Source organism: Lithobates pipiens, unplaced genomic scaffold (assembly GCF_037356315.1).
Source record: "Lithobates pipiens isolate NorthernLeopardFrog02 unplaced genomic scaffold, aLitPip1_a1.2 Scaffold_13, whole genome shotgun sequence".
Lineage (NCBI taxonomy): Eukaryota > Metazoa > Chordata > Amphibia > Anura > Ranidae > Lithobates > Lithobates pipiens.
In genome coordinates this window covers 5911345-5926047 of record NW_027507718.1, presented here as the reverse complement: position 1 = coordinate 5926047, position 14703 = coordinate 5911345, and the positions used below count along the sequence as shown (strand labels likewise).

The 14703-nt window shown below is 40.6% G+C and overlaps 1 protein-coding gene across 1 annotated transcript in view; it reads right to left on the bottom strand.

Moving 5' to 3' along the window:
- The window catches only part of CDC14B (cell division cycle 14B), a 151767-nt gene that overhangs the window by 15622 nt on the left and 121442 nt on the right, over nt 1-14703 (bottom strand). Inside the window, 4 exon segments of the mRNA XM_077474796.1 lie at nt 6235-6332; nt 10007-10169; nt 10862-11000; nt 13557-13787. Coding sequence (XP_077330922.1) covers nt 6235-6332; nt 10007-10169; nt 10862-11000; nt 13557-13787 — 631 coding nt within the window.

Sequence of the window (14703 nt, the reverse complement as noted above, 5' to 3'; positions counted from 1 at the left end):
CTTTCAGACAACAAAACTGTTGGCTGAACAAAACTTTTATTCTTAGAATGTTGGGTCCAACTTGTCTTGCATACACGCGGTCGCACAAATGTTGGTCAACAATTAGGAATGCAGGGACGTATGTGATATCTCCATTACGAACGCTAGTTATATCTTTGGCTCGTACTCGATTCCGAGCATGCGTGTACTTTTGTCCGATGGGCTTGTGTACACACAATCGGAAAGTCCGACAAACCTTTGTTAGCGTTAAGTTTGAGAACCTGCTAGCCAACATTTGTTGGCAGAAAGTCTGATAAATGTTCGATGGAGCACACACACACACACACACACACACAAGGTCAGACTTTCCGCCAACAAGCTCACATCCAACATTCTTTGATGGAAAATCCGATCGCATGTACGGGGCATAACCGTATGGGTTTGCTACAGAAAAAAATAAATACTGTAGAAAATATCTAGGACTGAAAAATGAAGGCCAAATACATGCAAGGCATCAATCACAAGAGTTCCGAGAGACAAGGAGCCACAAAATAAATAAATAAAATAATAATAATAATAATAATAATAATAATAAGATTGTACAGTGGACAATATCATCCAAGTATAAAGCATATCCGGGTACCCGGTAGACACCGAAAAGTAACACATGGTAACTGAAGCAGCCGTTAAAACTTTTCATCTTTTTATCTATTAAAAACTCCATGGGAGGTAAAAGGTGTAATCTTTAATGAGCAGGACACTAAATGCACAGAATAATGGACGCCTTGGTAAGATGAAAATGAGAATGTCTGAGGGTCTAATAGTCTTCTTTAAGCTTGTCCTTTTTTGCTTAAGTACTCCCCATTAAACTTGGCCCCACAGCCAACTTTGTTGGCAAATTATATATATAAAAAAAAATGATTTACATTAAACAGTGAAAGAAAAAGCAGGGGAAAGCAGACAAAGCTCATGCACTTGACTCACACACACATACGACAGAACACATCTAATGGGGCACTTACACTAGCCATTTTACCATGGTCTTGCAGGCTATTATGTTCTTAAACCATCAAAACAGAATAGCAGGAAGGGCAGAGGGGGGCCCCACACAATCCACCAGGTGATTATGCCACACAGTGTAGAGAACAGCATAGCTAGGGCCCATCTAAAAAAGGGGAAAAGATGGAACAAAAAGAGATGGAGAAGCAGGGCTTGGTATGCTGTTGATGGTGCAATAGCAGTGAAATGTGCTTGATCTTTATTGCCAAGTCTTTGAGGGCATCATAATGGCACAGATAGTTCTGGTTAAAACTAATACTAAACTCTAAAGCTAAGGAAATATATTGCAGCTTACCAGTCTTGTGGTGGCTGCATAAGTTTACATTTTTACTTTCCAGGCAAAGTACCAGTTGATCTTGAGAGAAATGCAGTATCCTTGAAACATCTCGTGAGCTCACTTGTAGGCCCAAACAATGGCATTCTCCTCTAAAACATCTAATCTCCCCCATCTCCAATGAAATGGAGACACAAAGATAGCCTTGGTGCTGCTTTCTCAGAGACAGTGGAGGAGCAAGCCTTCACCCAGAGACAGGATGGGCATTTTCTGTAGGATTACCGGGTAAAAAGAAGAACAAAAGCCTGAAAACAAAAAGTTTATCAGCCACATCTAAGGTTCTGCAAGCTGAATTACTTTGTTTCATTAAAACCATATATAAAAAACACAAAAACTAAAAAAAGTGTCTCTGATCTAAAAATTGGTCCTAGCACGTGTGCACATGTACATATGCATTTGAGAGAGGGACCATGCATTGTAAAGCTTCTTGAGATCAGGGACTGAGGTGAATATTCAGTAGAAAAAGCAACGGGCTCAGCAAGCCTGTTTCTTGGGTCTTGTCATTTTTCATTAAAGGGGTTGTAAAGCTTTGCTTTTTATTTTCTAAATTAGGTTCCTTTAAGCTAGTGCATTGTTGGTTCACTTAGCTTTTCCTTAGATTTCCCTTCTAAATGTTTTTTTTCTTTGTCTGAATTTCTCACTTCTTCCTCAGTAAACTTCACACCATCATCCAAGCGGTGTTTAGTCAGCCAGAACAGCTTAGTGAACAGCTTACTGAGGAGGAACAGGAAGTGAAAAATTCAGACAAAAACCATTTAGAAGGGAAATCGAAGGAAAACGTGAACCAACAATGCACTAGCTTAAAAGGAACCTATTTAGAAAATACAAAACTAACTTTTACAACCCCTTTAAGTTGACCTTGAATGAATTCTGTAGCATGACCCGACACACATAGGTCTCAAAATAGAAGTCTGCAGAGTCCAGGAGGTTCCAGCTTCAGCGCGAGCCTTGCAACCAATACGCACTTCCATATTCAGAAAGCCAGTTTTGGTTGGGCTTAGGCAATATTCCAAATATTCAACCTTAAGCCATCATTAAAATTTGTAGATTTACCTGAAGAGACTTCACAAGAACTGTCCTATGCAAAGCACACAGCATGCGCTGCATAAAATAATAATATTTACATACAGACTAGATAATGGGGTCTAGAATAGATCCTAGATTTATTGAGCCGTGCCTCATGAATAGAATTTTTTTTTTTTTTTTTTTATAAAAAAAATAAATAAAAAACCACACTTTTAAAAAGGCTCAAAGCCCTCAAAGAATTGACTGGACAACAAAGACCGTCTAAGACCAAAAGCAAATTTATGGGCCAAACTTGGGACAATGTAAAGAAAACAAGGACAAAAACACAACTATAATAAACTTTAAAAAGTTGAACTGTGACAAAGCCATTTAACATTTATCATATAACTAAAAAGTCTAATTTTTTTGGGATATAGCGCAGAGGGATTAGAAATAGTTTTTATTGCCGTCTAGGTCCCCGTTTGGAGATTCTCTTTTCCTGTTTACCATTATTGTTGAAAGCAAAAAGAAAATTCCAAATTTGGGGCTGTCCACAGAAAAAGAGGGGAAATCTTCCAATAGGGACACTAGTTCTGGGGACACTAGTTCTGGGGACACTAGTTCTGGGGACGCCCCCCCCCCCCCCCCCAAGAACTACCACAATTTGCAGGAATTACCTTCCACTTCCTGTTTGGCTATGGGACAGGAAGTGAAGGGAAATCTCTGCAGTAAAATTAAAGTTTTGCCTATAGTTCCACTTTAAAGTGTTACTAAACCCACAACATTAACGTTAGTCTATATATACATATAGTAAAACATGCTCGTTATACTCCATGTGGAACCTAAGGGATTACTCCTCCGAATTGTGTAAAAAGGCTTTTTAATCATGTCTTCTCTGATACTCTCCTCCTTTTACTGTCCCCAATCCATTTGTTTATAGCACTGAGCCCTAGAGGCACTCTGCACATGCTCAGTTTGGTGTGTATTGCTAGAGTATTTTTTTTGGGAGGGTGCATGTGATCAGCACAGGGCCAATGAGCACTGTCCAGAGGGTCAGGGGTCATGCAGCCTCATAGGACCGCCAGAGGAGAATTTGAACTCTTCTCAGTCTCCAGCCAAGCACTGGTTAAAGCTTGTAGGAAGCCACAAGACTACTTTATACTGCTGATGAGAAAAGGTATTTAGCAGTTTACATTTAGTAAAATAATTGAATTTCCATGTTCTGCGTACTGTGGGAGACCAGATCGTGAATGCAGGGTCCTGGGTTTAGAAACACCTTAACTAGTTAAAGATGAAATAAGCCAAAAAAGAAAAAGAAAAAAAAAAAGAAAAAAAGCAAAATCACTCAAATTTCTAAGACAAAACATATATTCACTTTCTCTTATTCAATCATTTTGTTGCAGCCTGTCATCCTAATCTGAACTGCAACACAGAGCAAGGAGTGTAAGGTCAGACTAGAACGTCAGTGCTTCTGTGAACTTGAAGGACAAATTGTTCAACAGTGTCTTCACCTACAGAGGTCAGCGAGGTCTTGTTTGAAAGCATATTTCCTGCCTGTTAATTTGTAAAATTGTTAAATGCCCATAGCCTTGCCACAGTTCTACTTTAAAACATAAAAAAAAAAATAAAAAAAAAAAAGTTAGTCCAGTTTCTGATTTTTGTTAGTTCACAATTACTCTTGCACAATTGAAAGAAAAGCTTAACAGGTGCACACTCACTGAAAACAAACAAAAAAATATTGTTAGTATTTATCCAACAAGAACAAAAAATGTCAGGATTGAGGGGTCTGATATTTTACCATTAAAATCAAAACCAGTTTCCTAAAATTATGTGGTACATGTAAAACAAGGCAGACAAAAAAAAATAAAAGATTAATATTAAATATAAATAGAGAGATAGATATATCTATCCATCTATCTATCCCCCCGCTAGTGGTTGAACAAAGTGTTAAAAGCACCGCTGCTGAGGCACTTTGGCGGCACTGCCCATTGATTTCAATGGGCAGGGACATTTTAGGAGTGGTGTATACACCGTTCCTAAAGCGCCTCAAAAGAAGCCGCTAGCACCCCAGCATGAAAGCACTCAGGCTTTCACACTGGGATTACAGATGAGGATTTTTCAGGCGCTATTTTTAACGCTAAAGCACCTGAAAAAAATAAATAAATAAAAACACACCTCCAGTGTGAAAGGGGTCTATAGGAAATTTCCCCAAACAATAAAAATTGCTTAGCAAAAACAAACATTTCTAATGTAATTGTCAGGGACCTTTGTGGTGCCGAAAAACAGATGTGTGCTAGTCTTCAAATCATCATGTCTGTATGCAAGTTCTTTGGATCCAAGGTCCAGAGCTTTACATGAGCACATGACTGCTGGCTAAATGGAGATTAAGCCCCATGCCATCCTGAATTTGAGACAGGAAACAGATTAAATTTCAATTTAGTCAGATGGCAAGGATCCATGAAAAGCCTGGATCTAGGATCTATGGGCCTCCTCAAAGGAGACGTGGATCAGTTTTTAAACTAACACTGGTACTTTCAGGCCACAGAAGGTACCCACACTTTATCACTTATTACCTTGGAAACAGTCAAGATCAGGTTTACTTTAAATATTGTGACCCAAGTTAGGTCAAAGAGTGTATATTAAGATTTGTGACTTCCGCAGTATATAAGTATATATATATATAAAACAAAAAAAAAAAAAAAAAAACACTTTATGAACCTTTCAAGTGTAAAATCTTAACTTTATAGAAACTTTAAAAAGAGAACCTGTGACAAGTAAACGGGAAAGAAAAGAATATTGATCTTGTAGGAGGCATTTTATTGAACGTTACCTTGCCCTGGTAAAGCAAAAACACAAAGCTTTAAATGACAAAAGACTTTTGCCTGAGAGAAACAGATGACCTAAATCAGTGGTCATCAACCCTGTCCTGAGGGCCCACTAACAGGCCAGGTTTTAGGCATTACCTTGGGGAGATGGTGACTAGAATACTGCAATCACTGAGCAGCAAATGATATCACCTGTCATGTATTGCAGTTATCTTGCAAACCTGGCCTGTTGGTGGGTCCTGAGGACAGGGTGGATGACCACAGACCTAAATGACCCAGAAGTCTGCATTCTTGAAATTTCAATTCTTCAGTATCTTGGGTTAGCCATTTTTATAGTCATCAGCCATTATTATTGTATATGGATTTTAATTTGAAAACACTGGATAATCCCGACCGTCATTCAAATAATCCCAAATGTTGGGTTAAGAGATCTAAACCAAATAGACTCCTCATGTTGAAAGGATAAGGAAAACCGCAGCGTAAAGTCAGTACAAGATCAAAAACCAAAATCAGTAAATGACAATGAAAATATGCAGTAACTTTTATATCAAGTCAGTGGCCAAAAAAAATTTATGACACAACCAGGACAAGTAACAATGTATTATTTCCAAGCTTGATCGCTTAACAGATTATCCCAACTCCATAGGATTCTAGTGACGGAATCTATCCCTTTTCACAGTGATGGTGAGAGGCCCCATAAACAAGCTTCACACTCCCCAAGCCACATTCTCCACATATACCTCCAGTAGTAGATACCTTCAAAGTGTTTGAGCTCATAATGAATAGCTTTAGGTTATCTAGGTACAATGTGGAGGACAACTGACTAGACACAGACTAAAGCCTTAAAAGCTGTTCAGGAAGGCAGGTAAGAAACATACGTCAATAAAGAATGCATACAAGACGACCTTACATTAAAAAAATTAGAACTATAGATTTTTTTCAATCAGTAGTGCAAGTTTAAAAATAAATTCTTCACAACTGGCGCAGAACCAGCATAGCCCAATACAAGCTTGAACAATGTGACAAACTTACGACAATGGAGCTGCTGATGATATTCTTGTCTGTCGCTTGCACTTCAAGGCACGGAGCTTATCACCCTGGGTCACACCATTGGCTTCTTCATCACTGTACTGTAAAAAAGCCATAAAAAGGATAGGAGTGAAAACAAGGAAACGTTACTGCCGTCAAGTATATTGGATTATACACCAAGTGCACCCAAACAATTAGCTGTATCAGCATGCAGGAAAATGCATATTATACTACCTAAAAAGTGTAAACATCCTGACATAGGAGGCATATGAGACTCCAGACCTCCCTCTGCAGACCCAGAGCTTTCAGCACCCCCACAGTTGGTCTAGCGGTCGAGAAATGTGAAATCCCAGCACTTCTCTCTCCTTCCCTCTTTTCCATGCAGTGCTTTCAGGGTCTGACCAGACTGATTCAAATTGGTCAGCGTTGTCACTTTGAATCGATCTAGTCCATTCGGGAACTGCTGCACAGAGCAGAGGGTTAGGTACAGCAGGAACCGGGGGGCTCCAGTGTTCAATTACCTTCACATTTTCTGTACATGTCAACACCATTAGCTAAAAAGCTGGGTAAAATCCAGAAGGACCCTCAGTGGTGAAGATTGTGCCTGAGGGAGGAGAAGGGGGGGGGGGGGGTAAAAGAAATAACAGAACAGATCTACTCCGTAGAGGACAACCATCCCAAAGAATTGTCAATCTGTTCTGGTTTTAGGCCAGGCAGTAAAGCGCTTCTCCCAGTAGTCCTTTTCATTGCATCACGATTGCCTCTGGAAAGATCAGAGATAGTGGCTGAAAATTCTGCTTTAACCAATTTGTTGCATAGGAGGTCTGAGTCATGGGGCTGGAGGAGTGCTGGTGCAAGACCTTGCTCCAGGAAAAAAAAAAGAAATATATAAATAAAAAAAAGCTACCGCTATCAACTTGAGTAATGGAATTTCCTCATGGACTGCAGTGGACTTACTGCTGTTTGTCCTGCGTGTTCCTGCTCCTAAGTGCCAGTAATCATCCAATGCGCAGTAAGGGTCCTCCCCTGTGGTGTACTCAAGGAATGGATGTGTATTAAGGGAGTTTAGCGTGTCCGGTATGAGCAAGTGGCAACAATCCAGTTCCAGTGGCTGTGTCTGCAGAATCCTGCAACAGGTGGCATGGCAGGCTACCAGCTTTTGTTGTCAGGAAGAAACAGCAGCCGAAGTGTGTAGTTAGGAGTCTGAGAAGCACTACGTCACTAACTGCAAAGGTACTGGTTGGGAAGTGGAAAAAGACCACCAAATTAGAACAGGCAAACACTATAATAAGCATACCTATCAGACCGAATAGTGAGACAATAAAACTATGGGAAAACACCAAATCTTCCCCCCCCCGCCCCCCCCACCAACTATGCCCTATAACAGTGATGGCGAACCTTGGCACCCCAGATGTTTTGGAACTACATTTCCCATAATGCTCTTGCACTCTGCAGTGTAGTTGAGCATCATGGGAAATGTAGTTCCAAAACATCTGGGGTGCCAAGGTTCGCCATCACTGCCCTATAACCACACCACTATGGTATGTCCTGTAGAATAAGGATATAGTGTGTACTGCAGAGCCATCAAAACATGCAAGCCAGGAATCGGTATGTATGAGCCCTTGTACACGCGGTCGGAGATTCCGACGGAATGTGTCCGATCGGACCGTTTTGTCGGATATTACGACTGTGTGTGGTCTCCATCGGACTGTTTCCATCGGAGTATCCGACGGACCAAGTTTTCCAACTTGTTGGTAAAATTTTCTGACAAAATGCTCCGATCGGACATACTCCAATCATGTGTAGAGAATTCCGATCGGACAAAGTGCCACGCATGCTCAGATCAAATTCCTACATCAAAGCTATTGGCTACTAGCCTGAACGTAGTCCTGTCGTAACGAAATAACGTCATCACGTTCTGAACGATTGGATTTTCCGACAACTTTGTCAGACCGTGTGGATGCAACAGTTTCGGGCAAAAAACGGACAAAATCCAACGGATTTGGTTGTCGGAATGTCCGATCGTGTGTACAAGGGCTAAGAGTACAGAAGAACCCTGCCTTACCCTCAAAATGTGTCTTTAGGGTCTGGGTGCCATAAGAATGGACCAAGGCCCTGGACCTGTATAGCAACCCAACTACACCACGTGCCACGGTGAGCACTGAATGTTGCATCCAGCGTCCAAAGCAATCATTACAGGTGAGCCCTGCTTTGCTGCAGGGTGTGCGTATGGTACGGTTTACTAGAAGGTTACAGATCAGGGAACTGCAAGGGAGCAAAGATGGCAGTGAGCAGTCAAATCTTGATAGAAGTGTCAGTTGAAGGAGATAAAAATAAATGTGGCGCAAAACAGCAGAAATGTTTAACGGGTAGAGGGGTCTATGACTTTGCAACACTGAAAGAAGCAGCCTATACCCATGGTCTATTTCTGCGTCTTTTTTCCTTCAGTACAAAAGTCTTCATATACACACACACACACACCTTGGTGTGGTGGTTGCTTATCTTTTCTTCTTTCAAGCTTCTTTTGCTTTATTTTTACCTGGTCATCTTGGAAAAAACACACCGTCTCTCAGTGGCTACACCACGCCATGTACAGCAAAACCTTAGATTGCGAACATAATAATTTGTTCCGGAAACATGCTTGCAATCCAAAAAAAAAAAATAAACTCGTAAATGGAATCTCCCCATAATAATGGAAACTCAGACGATTCCTTTCACAACCATTTATTCATAAATCCTTCCGTTTATAGTCCATATAAAAATATTTTAGCAACGTGATCAGGTTGTGTAACCATAAAATGTCCATCTACAAATGGAAGCCTCCACAAGAGAATTAGAAGCAAAATCCAGCAGGAGCTACAGAGTATTAAAGAGAAGAGAGGCACCTCTAAGTGTAACAATATGGTTACTTTGAAAGTACAACATTTAGCAACTCGCATGGTTGATGATTAAAAGAGGCACATACAAGTATGCAGGCATCAGTGGTAAAGCTGTCCATAGAGATTGTCCTCTGCACCACCTGATCTCACCTCTCTCAGTCTGCAATCGTGACCAGGAAGACTACCCTGCAGTAGGATCTGAAAGCGAGGCACGCAGCGTGGAAGGGATGAGGTTGATGGCTGTGCTGAGGGCGGTCTATGTGGACAGCTTTACCGTGGATGCCTGCATACTTAAATGTGCCTCTTGTAATCAGGCATGCGAGTTGCACCTTCATTAATTGTAACCGTATTGCTACACTTAGAAGTGCCTCTCTTCTCTTTTATATTCAGTTGTGATGTGACGAAACTTGTGTATCAAGACATTGCTTGTTTATCAAGTCAAAATGTATACAAAAAAAATAAATAAAAAAGTTGCTAGACTTGCAAAACACTCTCGGACCAAGTTACTCTCACAATCTAAGGTTTTACTGTATTTATGTAGGGATGAAAGGTTGTCACCCTAGATTGGTCCCATATTAGACTACAAACATGTGCATCTCCTCTTCATTACAGGGGGGCAGTTTACAGATAATGGCCTGCAAGGAAGATTTTTTTTTTGCGGTGACAAGAGCACTGCATTTTTGGCAAGATCAACAAGTACTTTATGGAAAGTATTCTTGGCTTTGGAAAAGAGAAGCCCAATGCAGCCTCCTACTAAGGTGCAATATATGAATTATGTATATTACCCATAGCATTGAACAGCTTAATTCCTGACTTATTCTGCAGTTTGTATTTACAATGAGGATTGAGGATGAGGATTCTAAAATGTCTGATCTCATAGATTTACAGAAGATTACCAGTTCAATGTCTTCTTTGCCAGAAGCTTTGCTCAGATCATCCCGAAGAGAAATGTCATCTACTCCAGAGAGTATAAACGTCATTGACACTTTGTTTCCATTTTCCTGCTCTCTCTGCTTTTTGCGGTAAATGTCTCCTTCCATCCAAAGGCTCACTTGCTTGCTGTAAAACGTGAGAAATATATAGTCATGAGTGTATATGCTGGAGGATTAGGGGAACAAAAAAAAAAAAAAAAAAGTAACCATTAACCTAATATTATTTACCCTTGGCATTTTTGTCAGAATTGGCCTGGATGCAAAGTGGTTAAAGGATATAATACAGGGGTTGAGTTTCAACTGATTATTATTATTGAGATTGTGGTAGCTTCACTGACAAGAACGCATAAAATCAAGGCAAATACTATGGGCATAGCCCTATGGACCTTTACTCAAGTCCTGCACCATTTTGGTCCAAATGTAATGCGAATTTATGGCTGAATTTGGATCGCACAGACATCGCATGTGATGTGCACTGCAAATCACATGCCATGTCTGATCGCACCAGTGTGAACCCAGCTGGCACAGGAAAAAAAATAAATAGAAAAAAATAATAAATATGGATGGGATCGAACAGAATGCCCCCTTAAACTGTACTTCTACACCCCATTATTGTTTTTGTTTTAAAAGGATTCAGACGGCCACTGCAAGTCTTTCCGATGACTGATGTAATGTACACCAAATCTAGGCATAAGGCGTCAATTTTCATATCAGTTGGGAAAAATATACATTACAAACGTAAAACCAAATGCACTTGTTCAGTGGGGCTCTGCCCAGAGCTTCAAACTGAGAAAGTGCTCATTCTTCTGCAATACTTACTCCACAAGGTACTGTTGTTGCGGTCCAATCACAGAACCAGGTCGACATATCCGAATCCAAGCAATGCACTCTGCCGCTGTCATTCTATAATGCTTCATCATATAGCATGCAATCAGGGTGCCTGTCCTACCTAGTCCAGCTGAGCGATGGGGGGGGAGAAGAAAAAAAATTAAATTAAAAAATTCTCAGAAGCAGCAAGTGGTTCTGACATCTCCCTTTTTCAAACAGTGGGTGACCAACCATAACCATCTTTTCTATAACTTTAAAGCACACACATACTGTATAACTTCATACCAAACATTCTATGAAAAGATATTAAAAAAAGGACTGTATTTAATTTTCCCCAAGAATGGCTGTATTGCAGTTTCTAAAAATTGTATTTATGGCTTACTTCCAAGTGGTATTTAACCCAAAACCAAAAAAGTAGATTGCAGCTCATCAGATGTAGTGGCTGCATTTTTTTTTTTGGCTTTCCCCTTTTAAAAACGTTGTTTTCGACCTTGTGATCTGACTTAGTAACACACCTGTATCTGTGTATACAGACACCTCCCTGGAGGAGCACAGGGGCAGATTTGGACAGCAGCATAGCCATTCTGGGGGTGGGGTAGTGTTATAAGTAGTAGATTTAAATACACTAACAAATTGAAGTTCAACTCCAGCTAACACTTTATAAGCAGTTACAGCAAACTTTTGTTCCACTTTAGGTTTTAAATAAATGCTGATTTTAAAGCAACCCCGCTTGTATTAAAATGATCCGTCTTATCCCTGTAACTGAAAGAGTTTTTCTGTTGGGAAAAAAAAAAAAAAAAAAAAAAAATATAGACTTGCTGGATCACCAAAAAATAGAACAGAGAAAGCCAAAGAAAAAAAAAAAAAAAAGGAAACGTATGCAGCCACCACATCTAATAATTGGTAATCTACAACATAATAAATCTTTGCTTTTAGGTTTAATACTCCTTTTAGCCATGTGTCTCTCAATGCCTTCTATGGCAAATGTAAGATATTAATATTTAGGATAGTTGGGGTGACAGCCATAACGGTTATGCTTGCAGAGGATACTGGAGAAAAGTATATGCAACAAATTTCCAGCAACAAAAGTCTTGCCAGGTGGCTTTAGCAGTCTGTCTGCAGGAAGGTATTCTTATTTACGTCACTTCAGGATGTGCTGCCATCTCATGCGCTTCCAAATCTGGTTTTACAGAGTAAGGCAGGTCATAGATGTTGCAATTTTCTTTCCTGAAACCTCAGGTTGCCACTCCTGCCGAGAGAACACAGTAATTCTTTCTAGTAGCTATAGCCACTGGCAATTACATGCTAGAAATCCAACATGCTGGTTGTACCAAAGTCGATTCGATTGGGTACAATCAGCCTGCTCATATATGGATCAAATCTCATATGGTCCCTGGTGAACCGGCCAAGATTCGAACCATCTATGGCAAGCTTAAGACTAACAGTAATACCAGATTTAAAGCAACCCCGATACCTTGTTGACCCCCACGACCCTTACAGCAAACCTTTACAACTGAACACTAGAGACCACCGGTTGATGATCAATGGCAATTAAGAGTCCCAGGAGCCATCAAAACCTGGGGGCACCTCCATAAATTCCATGGCTTTAGAAATCATAACAGAGACAATGTCAGGCTCCTGCACAGTCACCCCCAGCTTTCAGCCTGTACCTCTGTATGGACTGTCAGGCTGCAAGCTGGAGGGTGTGTGAATGGTTGAGAGCGCTAATCAGTACGCTCGCAACCCATTCAAACTACAAGTCCATCTGCTGCAGTAGCAGAGGGGACTTGTAGTTTTCTCATAAACAAGATTCCTGTGAACAAATCATGCGGCTATATGGGAGGCACCCAGCACAGCTGCACTGTTTTCAAAATGTGACAGTGGGTTTGGGGAATCTGACGTCTCCTGAATCATGTTACACCCTAAATGTGTAATTAACATGCTCCTGAAGGTGGACTTCATACAAAAAGCTCCATACAAATATGAAGATCCAAAAAAAAAAAAAAAAAAAAAAGGAAGCTATGTAGACAGCATAACAATTTTAGTAAACTGCACAGCTACAGGTGTTAATGAGGCCCAAGGCTCCAGTCACATTAGTGCATCGCCAAAGTTGTGCTATTTCCAGTGCAACTTTGATGTGATGTTATACTCTCTGGACCAAAGTCACATCAAAAGTTGAGCCAAAGTAGTTAGCGCAGGCACCTTTAAGTCTCACCGATTTGAATGGGTGCCATTGAAAAGAATAAGTTGTGACTTGTCATACTACCTTACAAGTTGCACAAGTGTGAATGGAGCCTCCGGGTCAGCTCTTCCTAAAGCTAAATTACTGTAGGTGCCTGGGATTGGCAGGCAAACAGAAGCACCTACAGCACACCATAAAATTATTGGTGACACTCAGCGCCAGCCAGTGACAAGTTCTCATTTTAAGGATACTAAAAAGGAGGTAGAGGGCGACTAAAATGACAGGGGGGGGGGGGGGGTAGAAGCTGAATAAATTGAAAGCCTAAACTGGCAGCCTATAAAAATGGCAAAAAAGACAGGAGAAGGACACTTCTACTTCAAAAAAGGTACCAGAAATTAAATCTAGATATTCGCTATCCAAAATGACTCCTCAACCCAAGTGGGTGGGTATGTAAAACAAAAATTACAATAGAAAAATGTACAATTAAAAAGAGAACGTACAAACCTTTGCAGTGTACAGCAATTGCCCCTTCTGCATTTTCACAGATGTTTAAAAACTTCTTCAATATAGAATCACAAGGAGTACTTCCATCCACAAAGAAAAGGTCATGGTGCTCAAAGCTGGCATCTGTAAACCGCTTTGCTTCGTACATTTTTTTGTTTAGGCGTATAATAGTAGAAACATCATGTGCTCTGAAATATGGGAAGTACGCTTCGGGAGCATGATGGGGGTAACCTGAAAAGGGAAAAATTTAACTGTTGGAAAAGAAAGCGTATGTCACTTGAAAAAAAAACGCATTACATTTTTTATTTTTTATTTGTTGCCCACAAAATGAAACTCTTTAATGCTGAACTTTAGGAGCTACACCAAACACCTTTGGATGCGCACCCCCACACTGCAAAGGTTAAATGCTTGCCAAGTCTAGGAGTAGAAGAAAAAGCTGTAATACTTTATTCCTCGCTCCAGCACTCATCCCTTCTCTCCAATCTAGACTGTAGGCAGGCCCTCATTGTCCTCACAGACCTTGGTCGAGCATTGCACAGCCTAAAAGCCTTAAATGTTTCACTAGATAACCATACAGTCCATACAATAAGACTGGGGTATCTCAGCCAGGGGTCCACAAACTCCTAGGGCTCCTTCAACAATTTTTGCCTCTCGGATAAGTTCCCACTGACGCCATTGATCTTTATACCTATCCAATAACCACAAGTGCAAGGAGCATTCTTCCCACTGATCACCACACTAGTCTGTCGTGAGATTTTTAGCATGGGTTCCCTGAGACCAGAAAGTTATTTCAAGGGTTCCTCCATGTTGAAAAGTTAGAGAAAGGATGGCTTAGACCAGGGGTAGTGAATTAAAATTTAAGGGAGGTCCGGGCACAAATAAATCAAACACACACACTTACGGCCGAGGTCCGAATCACAAGTCTGTGCCATTAAGGAGTGTGCGTGTCTTTCTTCCCTTTTTGGTGCAAGCCGCGTTCTGGCGCTTTTCTTACCGTTTCCTCCGCATGTTATGGTGATACTCTGAATGTAAATGTCCCCAATAGTGCTTCCCCTTACATCAGGTACCCCTACCAGAGTAATTCATTACAAAATGTACTTGAGCCCCTGCTGATTTTGTACAATTGCCCACTGACAAAAATAGTCTA